Here is a 26,090-nt window from a genome sequence, read left to right as displayed (position 1 = left end):
TTAATCAACCGTGAAAATTAAAACTGAGTTGATCTGTGTATTATTCACATTATAGATTTATTTGAAAAAGTAATATCAAGCTACATAGATAAAATTTCACTTTTCATCCTGTAACTATAGGTATATTTCACTTTTCGTTATTTATTATTTGAATAAATATATTTTGTCTCGTAATTTTGATATTTTTGACACATTTAGTGTTGATTAAACTCAAATATGCCCACTCATATATATTTATAAACTATGATACATGAACACGATATGATAGGGACACAGTAACACAAAAATTTTTAAAAAATTAAGACATCATGACAATATTAATATATGATATATTTTTTTAACTATAAATATTAATCTTTATTTCTCATAAAATTAAAATTAATATGAAAAATAGCAAAAAATAAAACGTAAATAAGCACATTTTGTATTTAAATTCTAAACCAAAGTGCATGGCCTTAGAAAAGTCCAAAGCATATATAATCGATTTATTTTAAAAAGTATGCAATAAAAAGTTCATAATCATCTAAATTAGTTAAATTATCATGACCATCTCTTGAATTTTTAGCAATTTCATCCTAATGGTTCTAGTATGAGAGAAGTGACTTGATTTTGATTTTTTTTTTCATTCATTCCAAAACTTTTTTTCATCTATACTACATGAAAAGAAAAGGCTCTCCACACTCACAAATGGCGGTTAATGACATCGCTACACCAATTTCTTTATGAAGTCAAAAATGCCCCTCAACTGATAAAATAATTAACTTATTTTTAACTTTTAAAATTTTACATTAATTGATAAATTAGTTTTTTTTTCTTTCTTCTTTTTCATTTTAATGTTACATTGATTTATATATTTTATTTTTATTTATAATATTATTTCTAATATATTTTTAAACTATGTAGAAAATTTATTCATTATATGCACGCAAGTACAACGTCCCACAATCGCTACTTTTATTTAAAGACAATCCAAAATTTTTTAAAACTACAAAAATGAAACTCTAAACTTGTCGGGCAAGACCTGTTTTTTTATATATACATATTGCTTGTTCGATACGTGTTTGGAGCGTGTTCGAATTGTGTTTGTGTCCAACACTATAATTTTTTGGAGTGCGGTAAGCTATAGTTTCTAAGTGTAGGAAGGGTCCTTGTTGTCATTTTATTTATGTGAATGGAACTGCAAAATTGTCCTGAAAACAACAGAGGTGCAAAATCCAAAAACATTTTACAATTGTATGGTGCAATTATGTCTGCATCTTGATGTGTTATTCAAAGTGTGGTAGGATTTTGATCCTTGTCAGTATCATTTTCTGGGCATGTATGCCATAACGTTTGCGAGGGTCACCATATGCTAATTATTTGAGAGGAATGCGCACACTATATAGAGTAATTGATAACACATGCATCATGCTTGCACCAAACTCAAACAAACTTTAACGCACAATCCAACACTTGAACATCGACTCGGATACGCGCACACACACAAACGAGAAACTCTTGTAGACTTCATCAGTTGCTACAGGCAATGCACTTATGATTCTTCTTCTGCTGTATGCATGCCCCGGCTACTACCCCTCCTGATTAACAGACACGGTCGACATCCACAGAGCCTTGAGATCACTCTCAATGGCTTTCTTTAATTGCCTCCTCGACTCCTTGTGAGCTGAAAGTTTAGGCCTCAGCTCAAACACTTTAGTGAAAGAGTTCTCTTCTTTCATATCCTTATTATCATTATATGCAGACGAATTAGGCCTTGGCTCAAAATCTTTGTCTTTCTCTGCGTCACTCTTATCGGTGTAAGCTGTTAGATTAGGTCTAGGCTCGAAGTCTTTCACGAAAGATTTCTCTTGTTTCACTTCACTCGCATCTGTATAAGCTGAGGCACTAGGTCTCGGCTCAAAGTCGTTTCTGAAAGATCTTTGGGCTTTCAGTTTATCATCATCATTGTAAGATGAGAGATTAGGGGTTGGCTGAAAGGTGCGAGAATTGGTTGGGGTTGTGTTGCAGTGGTTCTTTTGGGGGGACAGCGGAGATGTAACTTTACTTGCATCATCAACAAGGCCTTGGATTACTTGAGGCATTGGCTCATCTTTCATGACAGCTTCCCAGTACGCCCCTGGATCTTTTCTTGCATTGATGGTGTTTGCAAACTGCATTTTAAGACAAAATCAACACAGGATTAGAAACCTGGATATGCAAACATTGAAATAATGATGTCCAATAATATACATAGTTTTTTTCAAAATTCATGATGTCTAAATATATATGAAAAAGGTTGGGGGGTTGAATCGAACTGAAAGGAAAAGGAAAAGGGGATGCATGCGCATACCAGAGCAAAGAGCCCCGCCAAAATGAAGACGGTCGATCTCATAATATCCCTTAATTATCAAACTCAGGAATCAAGAAATGTGTGTTGATACCTTGGATACTTGGGTATTTATAGCAAGAGAAATATATCTTCTATTTCATTGAATAAAATTTTTACTTAGACAAAGTTACCGACGTAAAACCATCACTTTTCTATATATATTAAAATATCTGCACAATTATTGTACCATAATGAATTAATAAGAAGCATGTGGCAGAACGACATAAGAATTACTACACACCAAAATATGTCTGGATTTATTTGGGGAGACAATATCTATTGTTGGTTTTGATTTTGATTGGATTTGGTTTTGAGTTTTCAGAGTGACAACTCGACCGAGAGAGAGAGATAGAGAGGGGCCGGCCCAAATTTTTGTGGTGCATTCATTCCCCATCTTTGAGCCCAAATCAGATTTTTTATTACAAATCTTATTATATTTTCTATTGAGATAATTATACTCCCCTTAACTTTGAGATGTAGCACAATTATATATAATTTTTTTGTAATTTAAGAAATTATATCTAGCACCTCTGAGGTTTATTTTCGTCTAACAAATTAGTCCATCATTTACTCAAAATTCATCGAATTTGCTGATATTAAAAAAAATTATATTTATCCCCGATTGACTTATTACTGATTTATTGCAAGTCAATAAACCTTTTTATGATCAAATTACCCTCATACATCTTTACACGTTAATACATATGAGGTGGTATATTTTCACCATTATAAGGGTAGTTTAGTACGAAAAAAATTATTTGGCCTACAATAAATAAGTAATAAGTTAATTAAGGGTGTATATTAAATTTCATTCAATTTTTCTGTTAATATTACAAATTTAGTGAATTTGTTAGATGAAAGCAAACCTTAGGAAAGGAGAGCGTAATTATCCCTTTTTATTTCAGTCGGCATATGCATATTATTCGTATAAATTTATTTTAAATAAAGTACATAATTTCATCATTATACTTGGCATGCACATGTTGAGTGAAATATAAAAATATAATAAAATTTACAATAGAAAATTCAATTTACAAAATATTTGCCCCTATTCCAAAATATCTTCCGCTTTTCTTTGCCGACAACACATTCCTCAAAAAAACAAAAATAAAGAATCTAAAAGATAACTTACTATTTGAAGGGGAAAAAAAAAGTATGGAATAGTATTTTAGGGCTGAAATGCATAAAACTTTCTGTATTATAAAAATTTGTTAAAAATTTCCTTCTATTTTAAAAATAGATTAAAAAAAAAAACCTTCTTTGTTTTGTTAAATGTAATCCAATCGTCTCTTTTCGTTAAATCTATCTAGCGACATTAATTTTTTCATAAAATGATCATTATATCCTTACTTAATATATAATATTTCTTATTTTAATAATCATTGAATTTTGTATTCATTATACTAGAACCGTCATATCTAATCAATTGATTTTAACCATTGAATCTTAAATTTATAAAAAAAGTCAATGGTTGATATTTTACTGATTAAAAATATATATTATAAAAAAAATATTTGAAAACAAAAAAAATAAATAATCCTCCAAGTATATGTATATGTACATAAAGTTAAAACATAAATGTAGCAAGTGAAAAGTGAAATTTGACATGTAAATCAATCAAACTTTTATTTATGAATGAACAATCATCTCAGTAGTTGCACATCACACACACAAATGAGGAATGATCTGAAGTAACTTCATCAACCACTTCATATTTTTCTGCTCACCCTATTCCTCATTAACAGAATCCTTTTGCAAATCTTTCTTTAATGCCTTCTTTGCCTCCTCTCCCACCGAATCATCGTTATAAGCCGAAATATTAGGTCTTGGCTCAAAATCTTTTATAAAAGACTTCTTTTTATCAACTTTATCGTCATCAGTGTAAGCTGAGATGTTCGGCCTCGGCTCAAAGTCCTTCACAAAAGATTTCTTTTCGTCGATTTTATCATCACCGCCATAAGCTGAGATATTAGGCCTTGGTTCAAAATCTTTTATAAAAGACTTCTTTTCATCAATTTTATCATCATCAGTGTAAGCTGAGATATTCGGCCTCGGCTCAAAGTCCTTCACAAATGATTTCTTTTCGTCGACTTTATCATCATCACTATAAGCTGAGATATTAGGCCTCGGCTCAAAGTCCTTCACAAATGATTTCTTTTCATCGACTTTATCGTCATCACTATAAGCTGAGATATTGGGCCTCGGCTCAAAATCTTTCACAAAAGATTTTTTTTCGTCGACTTTATCATCGCCACCATAAGCTGAGATATTAGGCCTCGGCTCAAAATCTTTTACAAAAGATTTTTTTTCATTAGCTTTATCATCATCGGTGTAAGCTGAGATATTAGGCCTCGGCTCAAAATCTTTCACGAAAGATTTCTTTTCTTCGACTTTATCATCATCGGTATAGGCCGAAATATTAGGTCTTGGCTCAAAGTCTTCATTGAAAGACTCTTTGGCTCGTAATTTAGCATCATCATCATAAGATGAGATATTAGGTATCGGCTCAAAATTCTTTTTAAAAGATTTCTCACCTTTTGATGTGGCAGCATCGTTGTAAATCGGGCTGTTAGGCCTCGACTCAAAATCTTTTGCAACAGTTGTCTTTGCATTGAGTTTACCATCATGATGATAATTGTGGGATGAGATGTGAGGGCGTGGTACAAATCTCTTGGATTCTTCTGCTAGGGTGTGACAGTGGTTCTTTGTGGTTGAGACAGATGTGACTTTACTTGCATCGACAAGGCCTTGGATTAATTCAGGGAATGGCCCATCTTTCACACCACCTTGCCAGTACTCTCCTGGATCTTTTCTCCCATTTGAGACCTGAATCAAACATTCAGATGTTGATGATCAGTGTGTAGAGTAGTAATTTGCATCTACCTATACATACATACATATGCATATATATATGTATACATATTAAATTTTATGGGTATATCTCAAACATATTTCGCTACACTAAAAGAAAAAATATATAATTATAGATTTTTTCTATTTAATATTTTTTACACATCACATCAACTATCATTATTGTAGTTCTATCTCACATCTACTTATATACTTAAAAAAAAGAAACTCATCTCAACTATACTCATCGGATCTCATTTTTTATCACAGAGATAAAATCACAAACAATCACAATTATATATATATATATATATTATACAATTTATAAAAAAAAATCTCTACTTCGAATTCACAATGTTTGTGATCACATCCAAAGGGAAGAATGTTTGGAAATTTGATGGAACATTTGTACTTTGAAGAGATTTATCATCACAAGAATTTCAATAAACTCTTGCTTTATAACTAAAGAAAAATTTTAATCCAAATCAGATCTGGCTAAAATTGAATTAATTATATGACAAGTGCGATACACTTGTCGTGGAATTGGTGTGTAGTAAAAAAGCAATAAATAATCACTTAAGCTATGAAAGTAAAAGTTTTCCCATAACTAGTTAGTTGCAACTAAGCAGTTGGGATTTGAGAAATTCTTAAACTACAAGTAAGTATGAAAATGAGAAAGTGATGGAAAAAGGATAAAGATTTGGGATGAACATAAATTGCATAGAAGTGAAAAGGACAAGGGATGGGCATAATTAGAGTACCAGAGCAAGAGAAAAGAGGGCAGCCAATATGAAAAGGGATTTCATCATATTCCCTTAACAGATTACTGGAAGTATATTCGCTGTTCTGATATCCGTATAAAGGGATGGTAGGTATTTATAGGGAGAAAATCGCATATTCATTAATTAGCTAATGATGCATGCTTTTTCATGCTCAATTCAACACTTACCTATTTTGGGCACACAGTGACACACAGCCATCACATGTCTAGTAAACAGCTGCAATTATTGAGGGATGGACAAAATCTTAATTTTTCAAATGTACATGTACCCCATGATGCATCTCTTCTACCTAACAATATTTCATTTTTTCTTTTATGTCATTTACGTTTTGTGCGCTTCCGCACTTTTGTTTTATTATTAGTAGCAGCCCTGACGCGCATTATTTTGCGTGCGTATAATTATACAAATACAAAGGATTTTAGAGAAGAGAAATAAATACATGATTATAAACATATTAAGTGAGTAGTATAAATGAAAATTTAAGTATAAACATGACAGAAAACTGGTTGTTGAAGGATACGCAGATCTTTCAAATAAATAATTCATTATAGTGATACAGTTTTAAGAGTGTAATTTAGTATTTTAGAATTTGGTGTTGTGGTGTTATAAATGTCCAATTATTATTATTAGTGGTGGTGGTGGTAGTAGTAGTAGTTCTTTTAAGTAATAACGGTAAATAAATTACAATAACTCATATCAATATACTAAAAAATCACATAAAGCGAGATAAATATATACACATTCAATGAAACACAAATTATTTATAAGACTATTCACTGTTAAACTAAGACATCATTAGTATTATTGTTCATTAATTCTTCTGAGTGGTTTCCATTTTAATTAATTCAGTTGTTTCACTGTAGCTTTCCAACATGTAACAACCAATGAAAAACCTTAGGAGGAACCACAGTTTTTGCAAACAGCATTTTCACTTCCCAGTCAGTTATGACTAAACACGTTTTAACAATCGAATCAAACTTCTGCACAACAAAGGAATGAGAGGGAGTAATCGAGGGGGGCCTGGGAGAGGGACCTAATTGTTGTGAAACTCATTGGACCAAAAAACTCGTATAATTATCAACTCGGATACATGAAAACAATTGCAATTTGGTCACCAGTGCGGCACATACGTCCAATTTGGGACCCAAAATTGATGATAAAATTTTTCGACTACTTCATGCCTGCTGTCATCCAGATAAGATCCATATCTTTAGGAAAATGAGATTTATGAAATTTAATATTTCATCAATCACAACATCCAATTATTGCAACATTTCTTCAGGACATAAAGAAAACAAAAGAAAATTATTGCAACATACATTGCCCAAATATCAAGCACTTGAGTAACTTAAAGCCTTCCCTACCCAGAAAATTTTCTTGGAGGCGTATCCACAGAGAAGTTCAATGGGTACAAAGCTTGCACTTTGTAGTCTCTTGCTTCATCTCCTGATTCTACTGGTAAGTTTTGGGTGAACTGTTCTCCAACTCAATGCTTGACTACATTCAGGTAAATAAAAAATAGTGTTCACTTGAGGAAAAATTTACAATATTACCTCTGGTAATTGGCAGGCAGCTTGCGATGGAAGTGATTCTGGGACGAAGGATGTCGATATTCAGAGCAGCCCCGGAGGCCATAATCACAATGCTCATGCAGATATGCGTATAGAGCAAGTTCATTCCCATTCATCATCCCACATGCATCATGTGGATTCATCTCTGATTGTGTTCTTCTTTCTAGAGGACCTCAAACTCGGGAACACGATCCCAGTCTACTTCCCAAGAAGGGAATCAGAAGTCTCTCCTCATCTACTCCCAAGAGAAGAAGCCGATGCAATTCCTTTCTCATCCCAAGAACTCCATTACCTACTCCACTTCTTCTCTTTCCCACAAGGTTCCCCTCAAGCCATAGCCATGGAAGACACGCTAAGACAATGTGAGACAAAACCCATCAAGGGTGAGACCAAGCTCTGCGCAACCTCTTTAGAGTCGATGCTTGATTTCACAAGAATGATCCTTGGTTCAGAAACTCAGATAGAAATTCTATCCACGTCTCACCTTACACCATCTAATACCCTTTTACAGAAGTATACAATAATGGGAATCAAGGAAACTCCAGCACCAAAGATGGTGGCATGTCATACCATGCCATACCCTTATGCAGTTTTCTATTGCCATTACCAAGAAAGCAAGAGCAGGGTGTTCAGAGTTTCACTAACAGGAGAGAATGGTGATAAGGTTGAAGCTATCGCTGTCTGCCACATGGATACCTCCCAGTGGAGCCGTAATCACGTGTCCTTTCAGGTGCTTGGGACCGAACCTGGGGCCTCTCCTATATGCCATTTCTTCCCAGCAGATAATTTTGTTTGTGTTCCTTCCGCTGCTTCGATGCAGGAATAAAAGCTGATCCCAGTACTACGTACCCAAGTCCTATCGTTTAGTCGTATGCTTTGCACTTCAATGTATTTGTATAACATTAATATCTGTTTTCATCTTATAATAAGCAACAAAGTCCATGAAAGGAATCAAATGTAGCGATGTACTTTTGGGGAATAAATTACCAATGCCACATAGAATCAATTTGGTTCTGCAACATGGATCGAAAGGATCAGAGAGAAGTCTAGTACAGATAAGACTTTATCCCAATCTGTTACATACCTGAACTGTATTTCCACAAAACTTGGACTCAATCAACCTACAAGCTCTAGGACAAACTCTGTTTTAAACATTCAACTCAGTGGTACTTTTGCTTTTCCTCGACCTCTTACGTTTCCTACTCCTGCTCCGTGTGTTGTTATCAACATTTCCTCCCTGCAACCAAAATATACTTCTTAGAACCAGATGAAAGTAATTCAGAAGCACCTAAAATAACAAGTTTGTAATCAGTCAACTAAGAGGATCAGAAGTCAGAACTGGCCAAAATCGGGAGAGGTATATCAATCCATGTCCCAAGTAATTCTTGGGAAACACAAAATTATATTCAGAGGAATTGCTTTGCTACAGCATAATGAATGTATTATTGATTGTATGATGTATTTATTAATAATCATGCTACAAGTTGCAACTAGATCAGTGATCTGGTTAGAACTATGTAGCTACCTTACAACTAAAAGTTACTAACTAATCAATTCTAATGCAGCCTCATCTTTTCCTTGGAGCAAATGAATCCCACTAGTTGTGCATGGTAGAGGGTGCCTCCACCTTCAGTTAGACTCAGGAGAGATCGTCTACTATGATAATTGGCTTTTCTGAACTTCAAGATATAATTAACTCAGTTACCTCATTATTCCAGAAAGTAGAATGTAAGTACAGGGAATTAACAGAAGACCAAGACTTTCAGACGAGCAGAAGTAACCAGACTTCAGAAGGAAAAACCATAATTACTAAGGACTCATTTGTTAAAGCTACTTTCCCTGGCCCAGTTACCATTTGCATATATTTCAATGTCAATACTTTGATATAGTTTGCAACACAAAGATATTAACTGAATTAGAACTTCACACCAGAATAACAATAACCCTTGCCTACAAACCATAATCCTGGTCAATCATGTGAATACTGTTGTTTCATGCTCATAGCAGACTTTTGAGTTTTGACATAATTATGCTTTTAAGTGAAATTACCAGAAGATAATAAACTAAAGCATTTGGAAAACCATTAATGTAAACGGACCTTCCCTGAAGTAGCATGTGTGCTCGTGTCACTCTTTTTCTTCTTGCACGAGAGAGGGTTTGGACCCTGCACAAATGAAAACAATGTATAACCTCTTATGCATCAGGGAAAACATATCAGTAACATGTCTGCCATTTTCTGGTTAAATTATTTCTTTTTGTCTGTCCTTTTCTCCTTTTTATTTTTTTTGTTCTTTTTCTTGTTTCTCTTTTCCTGCAGACTTGGTGGCACCTCCTTACTACAATGAAGTTCACATCCACCCATGATTAAGCAACAACAATAACTACATTTACAAAATTGGGCAAGGAACCAATGTATGGTTCACCATATTGTCCTCAATCTAATAGCAAAATTTTTAGCCTGTCCAGCACAATTACTGCAATACTGAAACAATTCCTTCAACCCATCTTTCAACTGTTTGTTGAAATACATGCATGAGTTATGCAGCAAAAACAATAAAGAAATTCATGTGCCACGACATTCTAGAAGAATGGGTTAGAGGGGATAGAGGAGAAGATCCCAGTGTTCTAACCTTAGCTTTCTTTCGCTTGAATTGAACTTTGTCCTTTGTGTCTATTTTATTTCTCTTAACTTTTGACTTGATATCCTGTGTCTCAAAAATATTTTCTTCATTTTCTTCATTTGCATCAGAAGAATCCCTTGTTTCCTCAGTAGATACCCTTTTCTTCTTTACTTTTAGCATCTTGTACTCCAAGTCGGTCATATGCGACCTTTCTTCTTCAGCAGTCTTTGCAAATTCATGTTGAAATGTCGATGGGCGCTCCAGAAACAGAGCATTTCTGAGACCATATATCACAGGCACACCTGGAATCTGCCACCAAAGTAGATAGTTAAATATTGGTACAGCAGTAGATATGACCAGATTCACTCGTAACAACCTAATATTATGCAACCAAATGAAAAGGCAGATATTCAATTCTTCAAGTAAGCAATTAGCATGAAAAAATCATATACATAAATTTTGAAAAGATAAAAGGGGGCAAAAAGAGAAAGGAAACCTCCTGGAACTTCTTCCTCAGCTCTGCATCCTGAGTAGCAACAAAGAAGTGCTCGGGGTTGTTTTCTCCAATAACGTCCATTATACATGCTACAGCACTCTTTCGTTTCTCATGGTCACATCTGGGAAACAGGTTCTTGACTTTTCAGACACACAGTTGAACAACTCACATGCCAAACAGATTGGAAAGTCCAATGAGATCTCATGAGGTAATTATATGGTTCTCTGCTACTCAAAGACTTTAGGAGCTAGACTGAGTGCTAGAGGCGGGGAAAGTAACAGCAGAAAGTAACTAACAGTCAAAGAGAAAGGGAGAGGGAGACATATGAGAAAGACAAGAAGGATGTTCTTTTAGAATGCTCTATCGTCCTTTAGGCAGTTGTTACGATTAGAATTACCAAGTTGCGTATAATCATGCCGTAGTGCCATGGAACATAGTTCCACCATCAATGAATAGCAAAATATCCTAACAAGGTGCTCCCCTGCTAGCTATAAATTGATGCTGCACATGAGAGAACAATAAATTGAATAGAGCCTGAACTTCATCCTATCTCTCGGTGCAAATATAACTGAATTCTCCTTAACTTATAATGCCAAAAATTTCGATATAGGTCCTAATCAAGCCTCTGAATGAGCAATTATTGTAACTCCTAAAGCACCGAAAACTGAGTGAACAAACATTGTTTTCGGTCCACTTGATATGATCAATTGGGGAAAAGTCCAGAAAATAAGTAGCAAAAACATTTAAGTATTCCATCACAATTTCCTGTAAAACTTATAAGTCTCAGAATTAAACAACCTCGCAGCAATCAGGTTACGAGCAGCATTAAGTGAGTCAGAATAAGAATCACCAAGGCTTCTCAGCTCCGCAAGAACACATCTGCAATCAAAGAGATATGAAATTCTTCACTTAGTTAATGAGTGGAAACTTTTCAGCTGTCAGAATATGGAAGAACAAACGGAACAAAATGCCAAATATTAGATAACAGAAGCCGGCGAAAGAAAAAACCTTGTAGTGAAGATTTTGACGGGAGCGCCAAGAGTATTCGCTAATGCAGTATCAGCGGGAGTAATACGATTCGCTAGGAGATGATGCACAAAAGTCCCATCGCAGAGGATTTTGAACGGGTCCCGGAATCCAAAGCAAGCCGTGTAGAACCGCACGGCTCTCCGATGCCGCTTCTGCTTTTTCACCCTCATTGTTATCTAACTAACAAAGAAGAGATCGAATTTAAACCCAGAGAAAAAAGATTTGAAACATGGAAATCAAAGTTTGAAAACGAATTTTTCCAAACCTAATTCGATCAATCAAAAATTTCAATGGTATACGTACTAACCAGGAAAGAGAATGAAAGCTTCACAGATTTTGGGGCTCTAAACCCTACCGTCGACCGTTGGGGGTTTTAGACGCCCTAAAATTAGAAATAAACCGTTCTCATCGGAAGGCGGAAGTATGTGGGCCGGATGACAGGCCCAAATATGTCTCCATTATGAAAACTGATCCGTTAATAAATTTAAAAATCGAAAATAAAACGAAAAATGCACTTGAATTCATCTCATTTAGCAGACACCCAATCATTTGGGACTCAACATTTCATTATAAAAATATTAAATTAAAAATTTATTAAAAGCTTGTGTGAGTGAATAAGTGGTTGAGTAAAAAACAATAAATAAATAATAAAAACGTGAATTCATCTCGTTTCAAAAAAAAGTAAACATGTGAATTCTAATATGTGATTGAACGTGAAATAAAAATATAATAATAATAATTGATGCAACGTGCAATAGATATTGTATCTTAGTCAGACTGAGATATCAATATTGTATCTCACAAGCAAAGATCAGACCAATGACAACTTTTATCATTATGTTCATTTTTATTAATTATATAAATAATTATACTATTATTGAAATAATTGGATCAAGTTGGGAAAAACTGCGGCCTTATTTTAGCCTTAATTTTGATCACAAGTGGTTGCAGCAAAATTGAAGTATTTTTGTTCCACCAACTCCCCACTATTTAGTATTTTTCCTTTGATAGATCAACTTGAACGTTGTTAATGAGGGCTTTATTGCATTGATCTGCCTGGATGTTTGTGTTGTTTTAGTATCATCAGTTGGCTAACTGTGTTAAGAATTTTTTTTAATTAAATTAAATATGATCAAATCAAATTACGCAGTCATTTGTCGTAACATACATTTAATTAGAGTGGTTGCGTGATTGATTTGATTTGGTTTATATTACTGTAATCATGTGATTGTCATTTTTTTTAATTTGTAAACCAGTCACACGATAAGTATATTATATTTACTATTTAATTGATTCAAATCTTACCAAATTCGATTTGAATTAGTATTTTATCATTTAGAATTTTACATGCATAAAATACCAATTATACATGAGAAAACAAATAAAGGGGGGGTTTTATATGTAACAGTATTTATAATAAATATATATATATATAAAATATTTATTTTTATAATATGGTCCGAATTCTAAATTCATGTTCGTTATTAATTAATAAGATAGTTCCATTCATGGTTACTATCATATTATCTGGTATTAGACTGCAATTTCATGTTTTCTTTTATATTCCAGTTTTATTTATAATAATTCATTATATGAAATATTTTCTTGAATATATATACTAGTGCTCAAGGTGTTGCTAAGAATGTGAATCCATTCTTCAACCATCATCAACAAAAAAGGAAATACTTTCTACACTCACGAACAGCGATCAATAACACTATTGCACTAATTTTGACGAAGCGTAATACGTCCTTCAATTGATAAAATAACTAAATGATTCAATTTTTTAAAATTTTATATTAATTGATAAATTGATTTTATTTACTTTCATTCTTTTGCTATTGCTTTCTTTTTAATCTAATATATTATGTTTCAAAGCACAAAAAAATTATTTATTATATACACACAACAACAACAGCAACAACGAGTGTATATATACCACTTCTCAAACAATGTTGCAAGCATGTAACAATATGGCTTTAAAACAGCAAACTCTTCAATTAATTACACACAGAAATACCAACAGAAACACACACGTTTTTCCTGCCAACTGAAGAAAGAAAAAGTTTAAGCTAAATCTCAACACAAAATCCCACAAATCAATTGAAATGCATGAATGCATGTATACTGCACTACGCAAACTCAAACTCAACATAGTCTTTTGGCTGCTCTTCATTCATGACTTAACCATCCACAGCAGACGCCGAGTGAACATGGTGGTGATGGCTGTGATATATTATGACGTTAGGCTTCGTCTCAAAGTTTCTGGCAAAACCATCCAAGTAATTCATTGGATCGTCGGAGACTGGCAAAAGATCTGTTACTGACTTAGGCATCGGTTCACCGTCCATTCTACTCTGCCAGTAGTCTTGCGGATCTTTTCTCGCATCGGTTATTATACACGCAAACTGAAAAACAGTAATAATAATAATTAATAACAAAACAATTAAAAGGCATGTGTTTTATTATAAACTGTATAGTCAAGAAATTTAATCGCTATAAATTTAAATTATAAACAGGCAGAAAAATTTACGTGGTCGTTCAAATATATGGATTTGCCTCTTTAATTTAAGACATACTACGAGAATTTATTAAAAATAAAAACATAACAACATTCATAATTAGGACGATGAAAAGTGAAGATGTGTGTAAGAAAGCTAATTACCAGGAGGAGAGAGAGAAGGATGAAAGCTCTCATTTTCAAACTGGCTGATACTTATGCTTATAACTGTACAACTTCTGACTTGATATTTATAGACGAACCCCCCCCCCCCCCAGCCTCATGTACCAGGGGGAGATAATGCTTCAGTAGTCAACACCCCACGTTAGGAGATGAGTAGTGTACGTAGTCCACCTCCTTCCTCTTACAAGACATCACAAATACAACAGTAAAAGGCTTAGCGCTGCTTGTATATGCATACGTGTTTATTGTAATAAATCAGTTTTAGTCGAATCAAATCAAACACATACAAAAATGATACATTGCTCATATACGATTGATCACTTTTTTTAAATTGTACATTAATCGCACCACTACATCTACCACATAATTAGTTTAGATCAAACTATACGTAATTTAAATTATAATTTTTTGTGTTTATTGCTTCTTGTAGATGTCATGACATCATATATATGGTTAATGTACAACGGTATGTATTTTTAATTATGTTATTAAATTTAATAAAAATAATAATTATACTGTGTATATGGAATTAAATGCAATGCTCTCGCTCGAGGAAATAAAAAATAAATATTAAAACTCATATATGTATAATATATATGATCTATAGTCTTGGAGGTCGACGTCACCAAATTGAATCTGCCTTGTTATTTATTTTTTATAAATAACCATATATATATATATATGCCGTGCATCTAATTTTTAGACCTGATCATATATAAACTTTTTTTCTAAAAAATTATTGAATATTTTGTAGAATCTTATAAGTTATCAAATATTTTTATTATTGTCAGTATTTAAATAACCATCACTTTCTAATGATATCTGGAGAGAAAAAATAAAAATAAATTCAGGTTTTTTAGTTCTTTTGTAGCTAGCCCACAGAAATAATCCTGGCCGGCACATAGTAAGCCAGTGCGCCATCATAATCATAACAAATTCGAGCCGTCAATCATGTCACCATGTAAAATGATCGTGATCCGGAATTCGCTTTTGTATAGTGGTTCATATGCTCTAAAATTCGCTCGTATGTGGGTGGGTTGACATATATAAAGCTTTTGTACCCAACCAGATCATCAAGATATATAAGCACAATCTATGGTTTCATCTCATGCAATCTATTCAATCCACACACGTTTTCTCCATCATTAAAGCAACGTCGTGATTTTTTATTTTTATTTCATTTTCACCCTTTTTACTGAAAAAGGTAAATATCAAAATAGAAAATATCAAAGAAAAAGATAAATATTGTGTGCGTCTTGATTGCTCTTATCTCTTTTTTAGGAAAAAGAATGACCGGAAATAAAATATATTTCCTCAACGTCCCATTCCATGAATTAATTTTTCAAACATTTATTCAAAATAATAGCAGCGTCACCTCAAGATTTCATGTCTTTATACGCTACAGATCAGTTTTGACTAAAATATTAAATTTACGTTTTTTAAGTATTATCTTTATTTTTATCATGATTGAATCATCTATCTGTGACGCTAATGGCTGCTGGATATTCAGGTGACTTTTGTAATGGACATTTTGTTCATATATTTAACTAGTGCGTATATTATATATACAAACAACCAACTACATAATTTCATAATTTGTCCAAAAAACTAAATTTAAATCATGTCATGAATACTACTTATTGTTTAAACTATGTTCAAACATATATGTATAGTTGTGATTATTTATGTACATATATATCATTCATGCTATGGATCAATTCCAACTCCCATCTCTTCCAAAGTTGACTTTAAGAAATTAATGTCCCACCATATATATATATATACTGAGTGGAATGACATTTATATATACCTCAGCAAGATTTTATTGATATTTTTTTTGGGTGGGGGGGGGGGGGGGGGGGGGGGGGGTATTAAGATTTTATTGAATCATGAGTGCATAACGCAACCAGTACATATTTGTGGTACGTGCCCATTTTGAATTGGTGTATTGGGACCAACTTATGAAGGAGGAAAAATAGTAGTGGATAATTATGGGGATATTAATTAAATTTGAGGTTAGGACTTAGGATGATGATTAATATTTAACACAAAGATTTATTGAAGAGATAATATATTAATATATTTATTGATGTCACTCAGGTGTACTGGTACTTGTTAAAAAGTCTCTTATTTTTGAAAAATGCATGTCTGTTTCAGCTGTTGGGATAAGTTTATAAATATTTTACATTTTTGAAAGTTTATACAATATCATAAAAATGAAATATTTTAAAAAAAAGGAAAATAAAAAATAGTTTGAAAAGTTTATAAACTATTTTAGTTTATTACAGAAGGCAATTGTTTATAATTTTTTGAATAAATTTATAGTACAAAGTATTAATATTTTTATATACTTTTTTTCTGGAATGTGGTTTTGTGAAGTTATTTTAAATATTTTTCTTAAATATCTATCTCAAGTTCAAATCTTGTCTTAGGTTGTATTTGTGTTGAAGATTTTAAACTATGGATTTTGATATTTAATAGCAAATTATTTGAGTTTGTTTAGATAATTTTAAATTTAAAAAATTAATTTTATTTGAAACTGTGTTGTGTTGAATTTAAAATTATCTATTCAAATCTTCCCCTCAATTTTCCAATCCACATGTATCTATTTTTTGTATTTTATTTCTATTTATATATTTTTTAGGTGAAAAGTGATTAATTATTATTATTTAAAATAAATTAATTTTGAATATTTATATATTTGTTAGACAACTACAATAATTATAATTCGATCAATAATATCAGATAAATTATATGTAAATACTGCCTATTATTACAGTAGAAAGATAACACATATTACACAGTATAATAATATTCTACGCACTAGTGGAGAACAAACCTTAGAGGTCATTGATTTCAGTTTCACCAACTAAATAATTCTATGTTATAAGTAACAGCAATTCTGAATTATATATTTTTATATTAATAAAGAGTTATTTAATGTTTGTTTTCTTAAATTCTTCCTACAATCTTTTATCGTATTGTATTTGGAGGATTTGAATGTCCATCTCGTCTGTTAATCCCCTTTTCCCATATTTCAACTAAAGTCGCGCGAGTTCAGTAAACACGCGACATTGTACAAATATCATAAAACGGGTCGACATTGTTCACAAATATCTCTTCTGTGCTATTCGGGTCGTTCTATCCCCCTAACCACCCCGCAGAATGGTGACGCCAGCAATGCGAACGCCGTTAAGCCTATCAATCGCTTCTCCTGGTTACAAAGTCTCAGCTTTGCCACTGTTTCCGCAGCGGTAATTTGCTCCTGCCTCTGTCTAAATTTTGCAATTTTTCTATAGTTTTGTTCGTATTTATCTTGATCGAACTTCTTTTTTACTCTTGCTTAATCCTGTTGTTAATTGACTTCGTTGTTCTCCTCTTGAGTAGAAACTTAACTTTGGGACCTGTAATTTCTGCTCTGTCGAGCTCCTACGGCGATTCTTCGTTAATTGGTATGTATTTTCAAATCTGCATTTCGAAGCAGTTAAACTTCTGCTTTGAAATAAAAAATGTGATGTTAGTTACAGTGTTTATTGGGACTTTGATGATTAATTATTGTAATGCAGCAATATTCATTTTTCATGTGTGCTCTTTTTCTTTTTTTATTTTGGTGGGGTAGGGGTTGGTCATGAGGAATGATATTGACTAGGATTATTTTGTGATATTACCAGGATTTTCTAGTAGAAGAAGCAGATTGCCTTCAAAGCATGGCCACCAGGGTGATAGTTATTCTAATCCAAGGTTAGTTCTTCTGCATTGAATATTAATTCTGTAAACTTTTCTGGATGGACTATGATGTACGCTTGATGATCTAGGATATTTCAGAAAATCTGCTATCAGAGCTGTGCCTGAATGTGGGTGGAAAAACCATTGTTTGATACTTTTTCTCATGCTTGAAGAGGGTGGTGGACTTCTGTGTTTGCATGTGGCGCTTGTATGCTCACTTCAGGGTGCTGAAGCCTATGTAGGTCAAAAGAAATAATATAGAGATGTATCTGGAAACGAGTCTTACTCTCTAGATGTCTATCATTTGTGGTTTTACAGGGTGTTTGATTAAGGACAGGTATGTCTTATGTAGACAAACTAGCCTAGTAGCTTACTTCAAAAGATTGGTCACACTCTCAAGTTCATTAAAACTTATGGTAGGTCTGAAAGACAAAGGTATTTTCTATTTGAAACTAACTTGCTCTTTAACTGTGAATACGTGTTTTGCTGGCTTTTGGGGGGTGGTCAAATTGTGTACCGATATGTACTTATGTTCATAGCTAACTTAGTAGTTTTCGGCTACAAGATTGGCGGTGTAATTTTACTGGTAGAGGTGAACCATCTGGAAACCTGGAACATAGTTATACTTGGTTAAATGATGATTATGATAGCTACCCATGTGGATTACTTAACTGTAAATTTTCTTGTAACCAATTACAGTTTGGTTTTGAATGTGTAAGTGTGTTTGCATTGAGTTTGAGTCAAGCCATTTGTGCTTGCCAATTCTCATTCAGATCCCGTTTGGCTGATCTGATATTGACTTGCTATTCGTTTTTTATTAGGCGTATTATTATCCTCAGTACAGACAGTACAGTTGTTTATTTTAGCTACAACTTTACCAAAATTTATCCTTTATCAGTAATGGTGTGATAGAAGCCAAAAAAGGGAATCCACCCATCATGCCAGCAGTGATGACTCCTGGGGGACCTTTAGATCTTTCAACGGTATTGTTTAGAAACCGCATAATCTTTATTGGGCAGCCAATTAATTCACAAGTAGCTCAGAGAGTTATATCACAACTAGTGACATTGGCAACAATTGATGAAGAATCCGATATTTTGGTGTGTATATTTTCCCCTTAAAGCTCTTTTTAGTATATTCTACACATAAGAGTATTGAGGCCCTATCTAGACCTATTGCTTACATTTATTGTTATCTTTCTTGTTAGATGTATCTGAACTGCCCAGGTGGAAGTACATACTCTGTATTGGCCATATATGACTGCATGTCCTGGGTATGATTGCGTTTGGTTTCATGCTTCTGTTTCATTTTATTATTTAAATTTGCATTCATTGACCAATCTTAAATTGTTACTTAATTTTTGAGTGATGTCTTATGTAAGTTTCATGCGTGCTGCTTTCTTCTCCTTGCTTACCATTTTCTAATATCATTTTTATGCAATGAATGTTTGCTTCAGATAAAGCCCAAGGTTGGCACAGTATGTTTTGGGGTAGCTGCAAGCCAAGGTGCACTTCTTCTTGCTGGTGGGGAAAAGGGAATGCGGTATGCGATGCCAAATGCCCGTATAATGATACATCAACCTCAAAGTGGGTGCGGGGTAGGAACTGAATTCTTAATGGGTATTTATTTTGGAGGAAGAAATTAGATCTAGAGTGGCAAGGTTACACCATCTGCTATCCAACTTCTTTTGAAGACTAAACGAGGAATTTGCTTGATGACTTATAAAGACGACATTGTTATTCTTTCTCCCCGAAATATGATATAAAATGAAGCTATACAAATCATATTTATTTAGGCTGGCCCATAACTTTTAGGAATGGCCATATTCACTGCTGAGTCATCAATTCCTTTTAAACAACCATCTGATGAAAGATTTGAGGTTGATCTCTTCAGCTAAAGTTACTGTTAGTAGCGTAACTTGTCCATCCAAATGCCTTCTATGAACTTGTCCCAACATCTTTACTGTCCTACTTTGCTGCTAGTTTATGATAACTTCATTAGCCTGCTATAGGCTTGTGATTGTGAGTATTGGCCATTCGAAGAATTTTGACTGGATTATAAACCTCAGAAAATAATTTGTTGATGACTGGAGTTTTCATTAAACACTTTCTTTACTGAGTATTGTTTCACTTCGAGCTGATTCCTTTCCTGTGGTAGTTTATATTGGATCTCAAGCACTTATTCTGCTCGTAGGGTCATGTGGAAGATGTAAGGCGCCAAGTAAATGAAGCTGTTCAATCTCGTCATGTTAGTTTCCTGTTATCTATTCCTAACATTCTTTACTAGCTTCTTGATAATTGTGATCTATATCTGTTACTTTGGTTGCATGCAAACTAGAATCTGCAGAGGCATGCATGTTATTGGAATATTGTGGTGCATTGCAGATTTATGCTTCCTATTAAAAGCAGCACTGCATGTGCCCAGGAAAGGCCCTAGGGTGTCACCAAAATACTTGAGAAGCAATATTTTCCTTTTGAAAACCTTATCAAAATGCATACTGTATGATGTTATGCTGAGTCTGGAGTTCATTTCCATATTTTGTGAAATACTGATGTCATGCAACAAACTTGTGGCATTTCATAGGATCTTGGATGAGCATGAGATAGAATTGATGGCTGCTCTTTTATGTTTGGAATACTTTACTGAGATTTGGATGACCATAATGCAATAAATAATATATTTAGTTTGTCGTGAGATTTAGTACGAGCAATATCATTCTGATTTTTCCTAATGATTATTGGTTGCAGAAAATCGATAAAATGTATGCTGCCTTTACTGGCCAACCTCTTGAGAAGGTGCAGCAGTACACAGAGAGAGACCGGTTCTTGTCCGTGTCTGAGGTGATGATGCTAGAATGCCCTGCTCTTTTTTATATGAAATTTATAAAGATTGTATCAAAAGTTGTCCTGATGATGTGCTGGTGGGGTTGGATGAGAGAGGGGAGGAGGGAGGAGCAAGGAGCACTTGAATCACTGAATCATAGGGGAGCACTTGAATCACTGAATCATAGGGGAGCACTTGAATCACTGAATCATAGGGGAGCACAGAGGACATTAGGCAGAAAGTTAGCAATCTCTACGCGATAAAATTAAAATTATTTATTCATTCCTGTGACTTGAACTTTCATTTTTTTCATAACTTTTGTGTCGTGACATTTCACTAGCTCCATTTCATCTCCGGTTTGGAAGAAAAACCCTGGGAACAGCATCAGTTGCCTCTCCTAACCATTACTCTCTTCTTCCTTCCAGGCTATGGAGTTTGGTCTCATTGATGGGGTTTTGGAAACAGAGTACTAAATTCAGAGGTCGAGACAGCTGAATCCATACAATCACATTCTAAATTTACACAGCTCTGGTACCATGAGATGCAATCAGGGTCAAGATTGAGCAAGTTGCCAGATGTATCACCCTCAGATTTTACACCAATTTTACTATGGATCCATCAGACAGTAGATAAATGTATTGAATCTTTGAGACAATTTGAGCTACGAAGCATTGCTTAAAGCTTAGCAATACGCTAATGTAAAACAAGTGACAGCCGCATTGTAGGGAAGAATTAGCTTCTATTAGCAATGTCAGATCAGCCCTTATTTGTTTAAAAGTTTTTTTTAACAGCCAGATGGAAATTTCTAAAAGACTGATATTAAAACATCCATTCCTTCCTCCCAAGTATGATCACAAGGATAGTTGCAACATCAGTACAGTTATTGAATAGATGAGAGAGATTGAGGGTTATCTATATGTTATATGATAATATGATAATATTCTTGAATAGCATTTGTATAACAGCCGATGGCAAAAAGGTAGAGAACCCAATAATCCATAACCACCATGTAGCAATAAGAGGTTTTGCTATCAGCAATAAATATGTTATCCTTGAACGGGGGTTTACAAGAATTTGCCACTTGAAGCATACAGCTTCATGTACCTGGAAACGAAAGATAGAATTTTAGACAAAAAGGTGAATAAAATGTGAAAAAAAATGTAAAGTGATCTGTGTTCAAGTACATTTGATGAATGTTTACAAATCCTAATCCTAATAGACAACAGAAATGAAAATCTCTGGTTTTTGCTCTTAAAAAAAAGTTCGTCCGCAGAATCGGATGGGAAAGAAGAACGGTATTAATAGCTTTCTCCCTCTGTAAATAGGCTCCATCATTTATCTGCTTAGCCCTTTTAAGTGGCTTGTAACAAAATATTGTCTCTTTCTTTTATCCCTATGTGAATAGGCTCCATTTTTTATTTACATTAAATTTAAATACGAGAATGTGGTGGGTTAAACAAAGGTTTGAACAGTGGGGGACTCACTTTCTGACTATGAAAGCTTATAATTGAAGTAGATATACATACCATAGTTCTGATGCACCATAGTGTACCTATGAATGGCTTTCATGAGGGCACCAAATTTCATAGACTTCAGTGGTCCCATGTGCCTGCAACGAGAGTATAGTTGAAAGTCCAGCATTCCAATATATTAACAACATGCTCTAGAAAAGAAAAGATTGAGATATTTACAAATTAATTAGTCAAGGTTAAGCAGCCAAAAGATATAGATAAACGCAACCCATGATAGGGATTTGCTTTGGCTGCATCAGTACATGTGTGAGCTTCCTATAGGCACAATACTGATTCGTTTTTGGTGATGTGTTGTTATTGTCATTGTTTGTTAGTTTGCGGTGGCTTTTACATAAATCTCTTCCACTGTAGATGAAGGAACTCAGAGTATAAAAAGTTGTTCCTGAAATCAGAATGTTCACTTGCTATCATAAATTACCCCTCATAATGTTGACAAAAATAGTTGCAAAAGTTTGAGCGAATTATAAAAGTGTGTAGAAAGAACACTTACACCATCTCAGTGTAACGAATTCTCCAAGCTGGAAAACCCAGATGGCATCTGGCTGGCCCATAAATTAACATGAGATCAGGTTCTGCTCCCCCATGCCCTGAGTTCACCAAAAATATGGATGTGAAATACTCTTTGTATATAATGCTAAAGAAAGAATGAAATCACAAACATGGAATTGGAGTATATAGAAAAAATATATACCTATTTTGCCAAGAGCTTCTGCCATGTCTGACTCTGTCAGGTTTGGCTTCTCAGTATTGCCATTCAAATAGTGCTTCTTTAAAAGAACATTTGCTGCTTTTGTAACTGCATGTTTCCCATCAGAGAAGGAAATCACTTCCAAACTTATATTCTTCGGGTCAAGAAGCGGGCCGCCAGTAGTTTCCTGTGCAAAGATGGCTCGTGTTTGGATTAGAGGCTCATTTATAAAAGCAGTTCTGGACACGGAAATGTATATGAATGTTGTCTAACATTTTTAGTCACTTATCGCAGTATATGTAGTTAACCATTGCATCATGCGAGATTCAACAAGTATATCACAACTGACAAGGAAAAGTTCGTCATGGATACAGAAAATGACAAATTCTTGATGTTAATAAACCTGTTGTAAAGTTCAATTAAAGAGAAAGGCCTTGATGTTTCATGTACAGTTAGTCAAAAAGTACGATTTCAGCATATGGATATCATAGTTGATGATTCAATAGACAACTGCTGAAACATAGAACTGAGGGTCATACATTTGACATTCTTTCACTCTTCAGCCATAATTTGAGGGCTTCTTGGGATATCTTCAGGACTCCTAGGACATAAAAATAGCAAACTACAGTTACTTACGAGAGATTCAGCAAACAAAGATTTGAAATGGGATCACAAAGATCATTTTACAGTGTTATTGCCCTGTACCTTCTTTATCGTATAGGCATACATTTCTCAATCCAATGGCTGCAAGCCATCGCAAGAGCTGAAGGACATTCAGAGTCTGAAGAGCTTCTTCACTGTCTATAACAACTGCCAGGTACTTCACTTTACTAATATCAAGATCTCTATACCGTTTAAATAAACCACTGGAGATAAGAAAGCTCTCAAGTGTATTCATCAGTCCCACAACAAAGTACCAAATGCTCACAAACAGATGGATAATATGCCAGAGCAAGCGAAGCCCAAGATCACCAGTCTGCCAGAATTTTAGACCGAATTAATATTAACAAAATTTTTAAAACATGTATCCTATAAGTATTTCACATACAGAAGCAACAGAGACTACGCTCCCATGGCTAAGTATGAGAATTGCATGACAAGAGCAACCTAAACTGATACCTATAGGTTTATCAGTGTGAATGTTTATTAGCATCCAAGCACCTTTCAAGGATCAGCTTTACTGTATCACAAACTTATGATGGGTAACACGTGTATCCATCTTGTTTATAAGATTCTTTCCAGGTCTCTTTTAAAATTCTGACTTATGAACGTCAAATAATGTACCTGTTCCTTTAGAATGCATTAAAAGTTAGGTTGAATTTTGCATGCATACGGACCTTTTAATTCAATAACAGTAAGTAATCTTCCAGACCCCTAAACTTCAAGTACCTAAACACAGCCCTACCCTATATAATTAGTATAACAGCTTATAGTACCTCCCATTTGATATCAATTTTGCCCTCGACTTGTCACAGCCAAAGGCAAAAACAAATAAAAGTTTTAAAAACTGAACCTTAAATCACCTTGCTAATTATCAATGGACAATAACCGCACCATTTACAGTGCAAAATTCTCAAGAACACCAGGTGTTCGAGGCCGTGATATGTTAATAATGGTATTCATATCATGCAGATGTCACATAATCCTTCTTGGTTTAGGCAAGTGTTTCTCCAAAACAATCAACTAAAAAGGAAACAAACAAGTGCAGTTACTTACTGAGCAGATCCGTGCATAGAACTTGTGCATTTCATCCCCTAAATCCAAAATTCTGTATACAAACCCAATCAAAGAATTACTGATACCAAATTCCTCGAATTACACAAAAAAAAAAAAGCGCTCCTAAAACCACTCAAAATCATGTTTTTTGAATGGCAACTACAGCCACAAACACGACTATTATGAAAATCAAAGTAAGATTGAGCGTAAAACAGTATAGACAGCAACTAACGCTGATTCGAGCCAGCGGAGGAACATGACGAGACGAACGAAGTCGAGCTCCAGCATATCTAATTTCCGCAAAAACCTAACATGGAATGGGAACAGACTCCGTAAGTTACTGCGACTAATCGGTTTCATTCTCTCCTTAATCTTGCCAGAAGAAGAACGAAGCTTGGATAAATTTCATCAAAGGAAAGTAAAAAGAGCAACATAATAATATTGAAAACAAAGTTATAGTCGGAGAGAAAATAGAGGCGTGGAGGAAAGGAAAAAGAGGGAGATGAAGAGGTTACCTGTAATTTATGCGTTTTTCAGGAACACTCTCACTGCATGACTTTGCTTGCAGTTTTATTATGTTTATGTGCTCGCGAGAGAGAGAAGGGTCTCTGTTGTCAGTTTCTAGTTTCACACACTTGCTTTTAGGCTTTGTTTGGAAGTAGTACAGTACGATGCTGATGCCAAAAGCGTGAACGAGTGAACACCAAACACGTGTTTTCAGTTTTGGTTTGTTTTTTAGCTTAGCAGCCCTTAAATTGGTCCATCCATGTTTGGGCCACAAGCTTGCTGGGCCCAGTTAATCTTCCATTCCTCCACCACATCCAACCATCAACACAAATTACTACATTTGATTTTTAATTGAATTAAAAAATCATTTTAATCAAGGATGTATATGTATTGTTCGGATATGATCATATCTACTTAATATTCATATACGTCACAAATTCTGAATATTCAAATTAGAGTACAATTTGTATTGACACCACAGTTTTGTCATTAATCGTATTGATATTTATTTACATTTGAGTATTATACTTGAATTCTTTTACTCACTTTATTTATCAGTACTTGTAAGATAATTCATTACTTAATAATTAATTATATTAAAAGTTAAATTTGAAATACTTTGCAACCATTCAAATAAAGATAAAATATATCAATATAAATTTATATAATTTTTTCTTGGATATATATATTATTTTTTA

At 34.0% G+C, this 26,090-nt stretch overlaps 6 protein-coding genes across 9 annotated transcripts; 2 read left to right on the top strand and 4 right to left on the bottom strand.

Moving 5' to 3' along the window:
• On the bottom strand, positions 1,359–2,430 carry LOC110012482 (organ-specific protein P4-like). The gene is made up of 2 exons (XM_020696471.1): positions 2,330–2,430; positions 1,359–2,150 (listed from the first exon to the last, which is right to left on the bottom strand). Exons 1-2 carry the CDS (start codon positions 2,369–2,371, stop codon positions 1,569–1,571), a joined length of 624 nt encoding a protein of 207 aa, XP_020552130.1. The 5' UTR covers positions 2,372–2,430; the 3' UTR covers positions 1,359–1,568.
• LOC105169908 (protein IWS1 homolog) lies at positions 3,969–6,091 on the bottom strand. Its single transcript, XM_020696470.1, has 2 exons — positions 5,980–6,091; positions 3,969–5,194 (listed from the first exon to the last, which is right to left on the bottom strand). Exons 1-2 carry the CDS (start codon positions 6,025–6,027, stop codon positions 4,097–4,099), a joined length of 1,146 nt encoding a protein of 381 aa, XP_020552129.1. The 5' UTR covers positions 6,028–6,091; the 3' UTR covers positions 3,969–4,096.
• On the top strand, positions 7,287–8,590 carry LOC105169622 (BURP domain-containing protein BNM2A-like). Its single transcript, XM_011090069.2, has 2 exons — positions 7,287–7,458; positions 7,570–8,590. The coding sequence occupies exons 1-2, from the start codon at positions 7,405–7,407 to the stop codon at positions 8,395–8,397; spliced, it is 882 nt and encodes a 293-aa protein (XP_011088371.1). The 5' UTR covers positions 7,287–7,404; the 3' UTR covers positions 8,398–8,590.
• On the bottom strand, positions 8,373–12,112 carry LOC105169623 (rRNA-processing protein UTP23 homolog). 4 transcript variants are annotated; one of them, XR_848444.2, is made up of 8 exons: positions 12,025–12,100; positions 11,697–11,897; positions 11,487–11,567; positions 10,689–10,809; positions 10,202–10,501; positions 9,670–9,735; positions 8,656–8,808; positions 8,373–8,584 (listed from the first exon to the last, which is right to left on the bottom strand). XR_848444.2 is itself a non-coding variant. In XM_020696113.1 (7 exons), exons 2-7 carry the CDS (start codon positions 11,885–11,887, stop codon positions 8,719–8,721), a joined length of 849 nt encoding a protein of 282 aa, XP_020551772.1. In that variant the 5' UTR covers positions 11,888–11,893; positions 12,025–12,112; the 3' UTR covers positions 8,489–8,718. The 4 variants fall into 4 exon arrangements, 3 of the variants coding, with proteins under 3 accessions (XP_020551772.1, XP_011088372.1, XP_011088373.1); XM_020696113.1 differs by having other exon boundaries at positions 8,489–8,808; positions 11,697–11,893; positions 12,025–12,112; XM_011090070.2 differs by having other exon boundaries at positions 8,489–8,808; positions 12,025–12,099.
• Positions 17,495–21,708, top strand: LOC105169620 (ATP-dependent Clp protease proteolytic subunit 6, chloroplastic-like). Its single transcript, XM_011090067.2, has 9 exons — positions 17,495–17,654; positions 17,788–17,852; positions 18,072–18,141; positions 19,025–19,226; positions 19,334–19,399; positions 19,583–19,723; positions 20,320–20,373; positions 20,874–20,966; positions 21,375–21,708. The coding sequence occupies exons 1-9, from the start codon at positions 17,566–17,568 to the stop codon at positions 21,420–21,422; spliced, it is 828 nt and encodes a 275-aa protein (XP_011088369.1). The 5' UTR covers positions 17,495–17,565; the 3' UTR covers positions 21,423–21,708.
• LOC105169621 (dehydrodolichyl diphosphate synthase complex subunit nus1-like) lies at positions 21,798–25,552 on the bottom strand. The gene is made up of 9 exons (XM_011090068.2): positions 25,401–25,552; positions 25,118–25,192; positions 24,886–24,937; positions 23,875–24,145; positions 23,709–23,770; positions 23,173–23,356; positions 22,972–23,068; positions 22,476–22,558; positions 21,798–22,053 (listed from the first exon to the last, which is right to left on the bottom strand). Exons 2-9 carry the CDS (start codon positions 25,171–25,173, stop codon positions 22,046–22,048), a joined length of 813 nt encoding a protein of 270 aa, XP_011088370.1. The 5' UTR covers positions 25,174–25,192; positions 25,401–25,552; the 3' UTR covers positions 21,798–22,045.

This window comes from Sesamum indicum, linkage group LG8 (genome assembly GCF_000512975.1).
Source record: "Sesamum indicum cultivar Zhongzhi No. 13 linkage group LG8, S_indicum_v1.0, whole genome shotgun sequence".
Lineage (NCBI taxonomy): Eukaryota > Viridiplantae > Streptophyta > Magnoliopsida > Lamiales > Pedaliaceae > Sesamum > Sesamum indicum.
The sequence above is the reverse complement of the archived record's forward strand: the minus strand, read 5'-3'. Positions and strand labels throughout refer to the sequence as shown.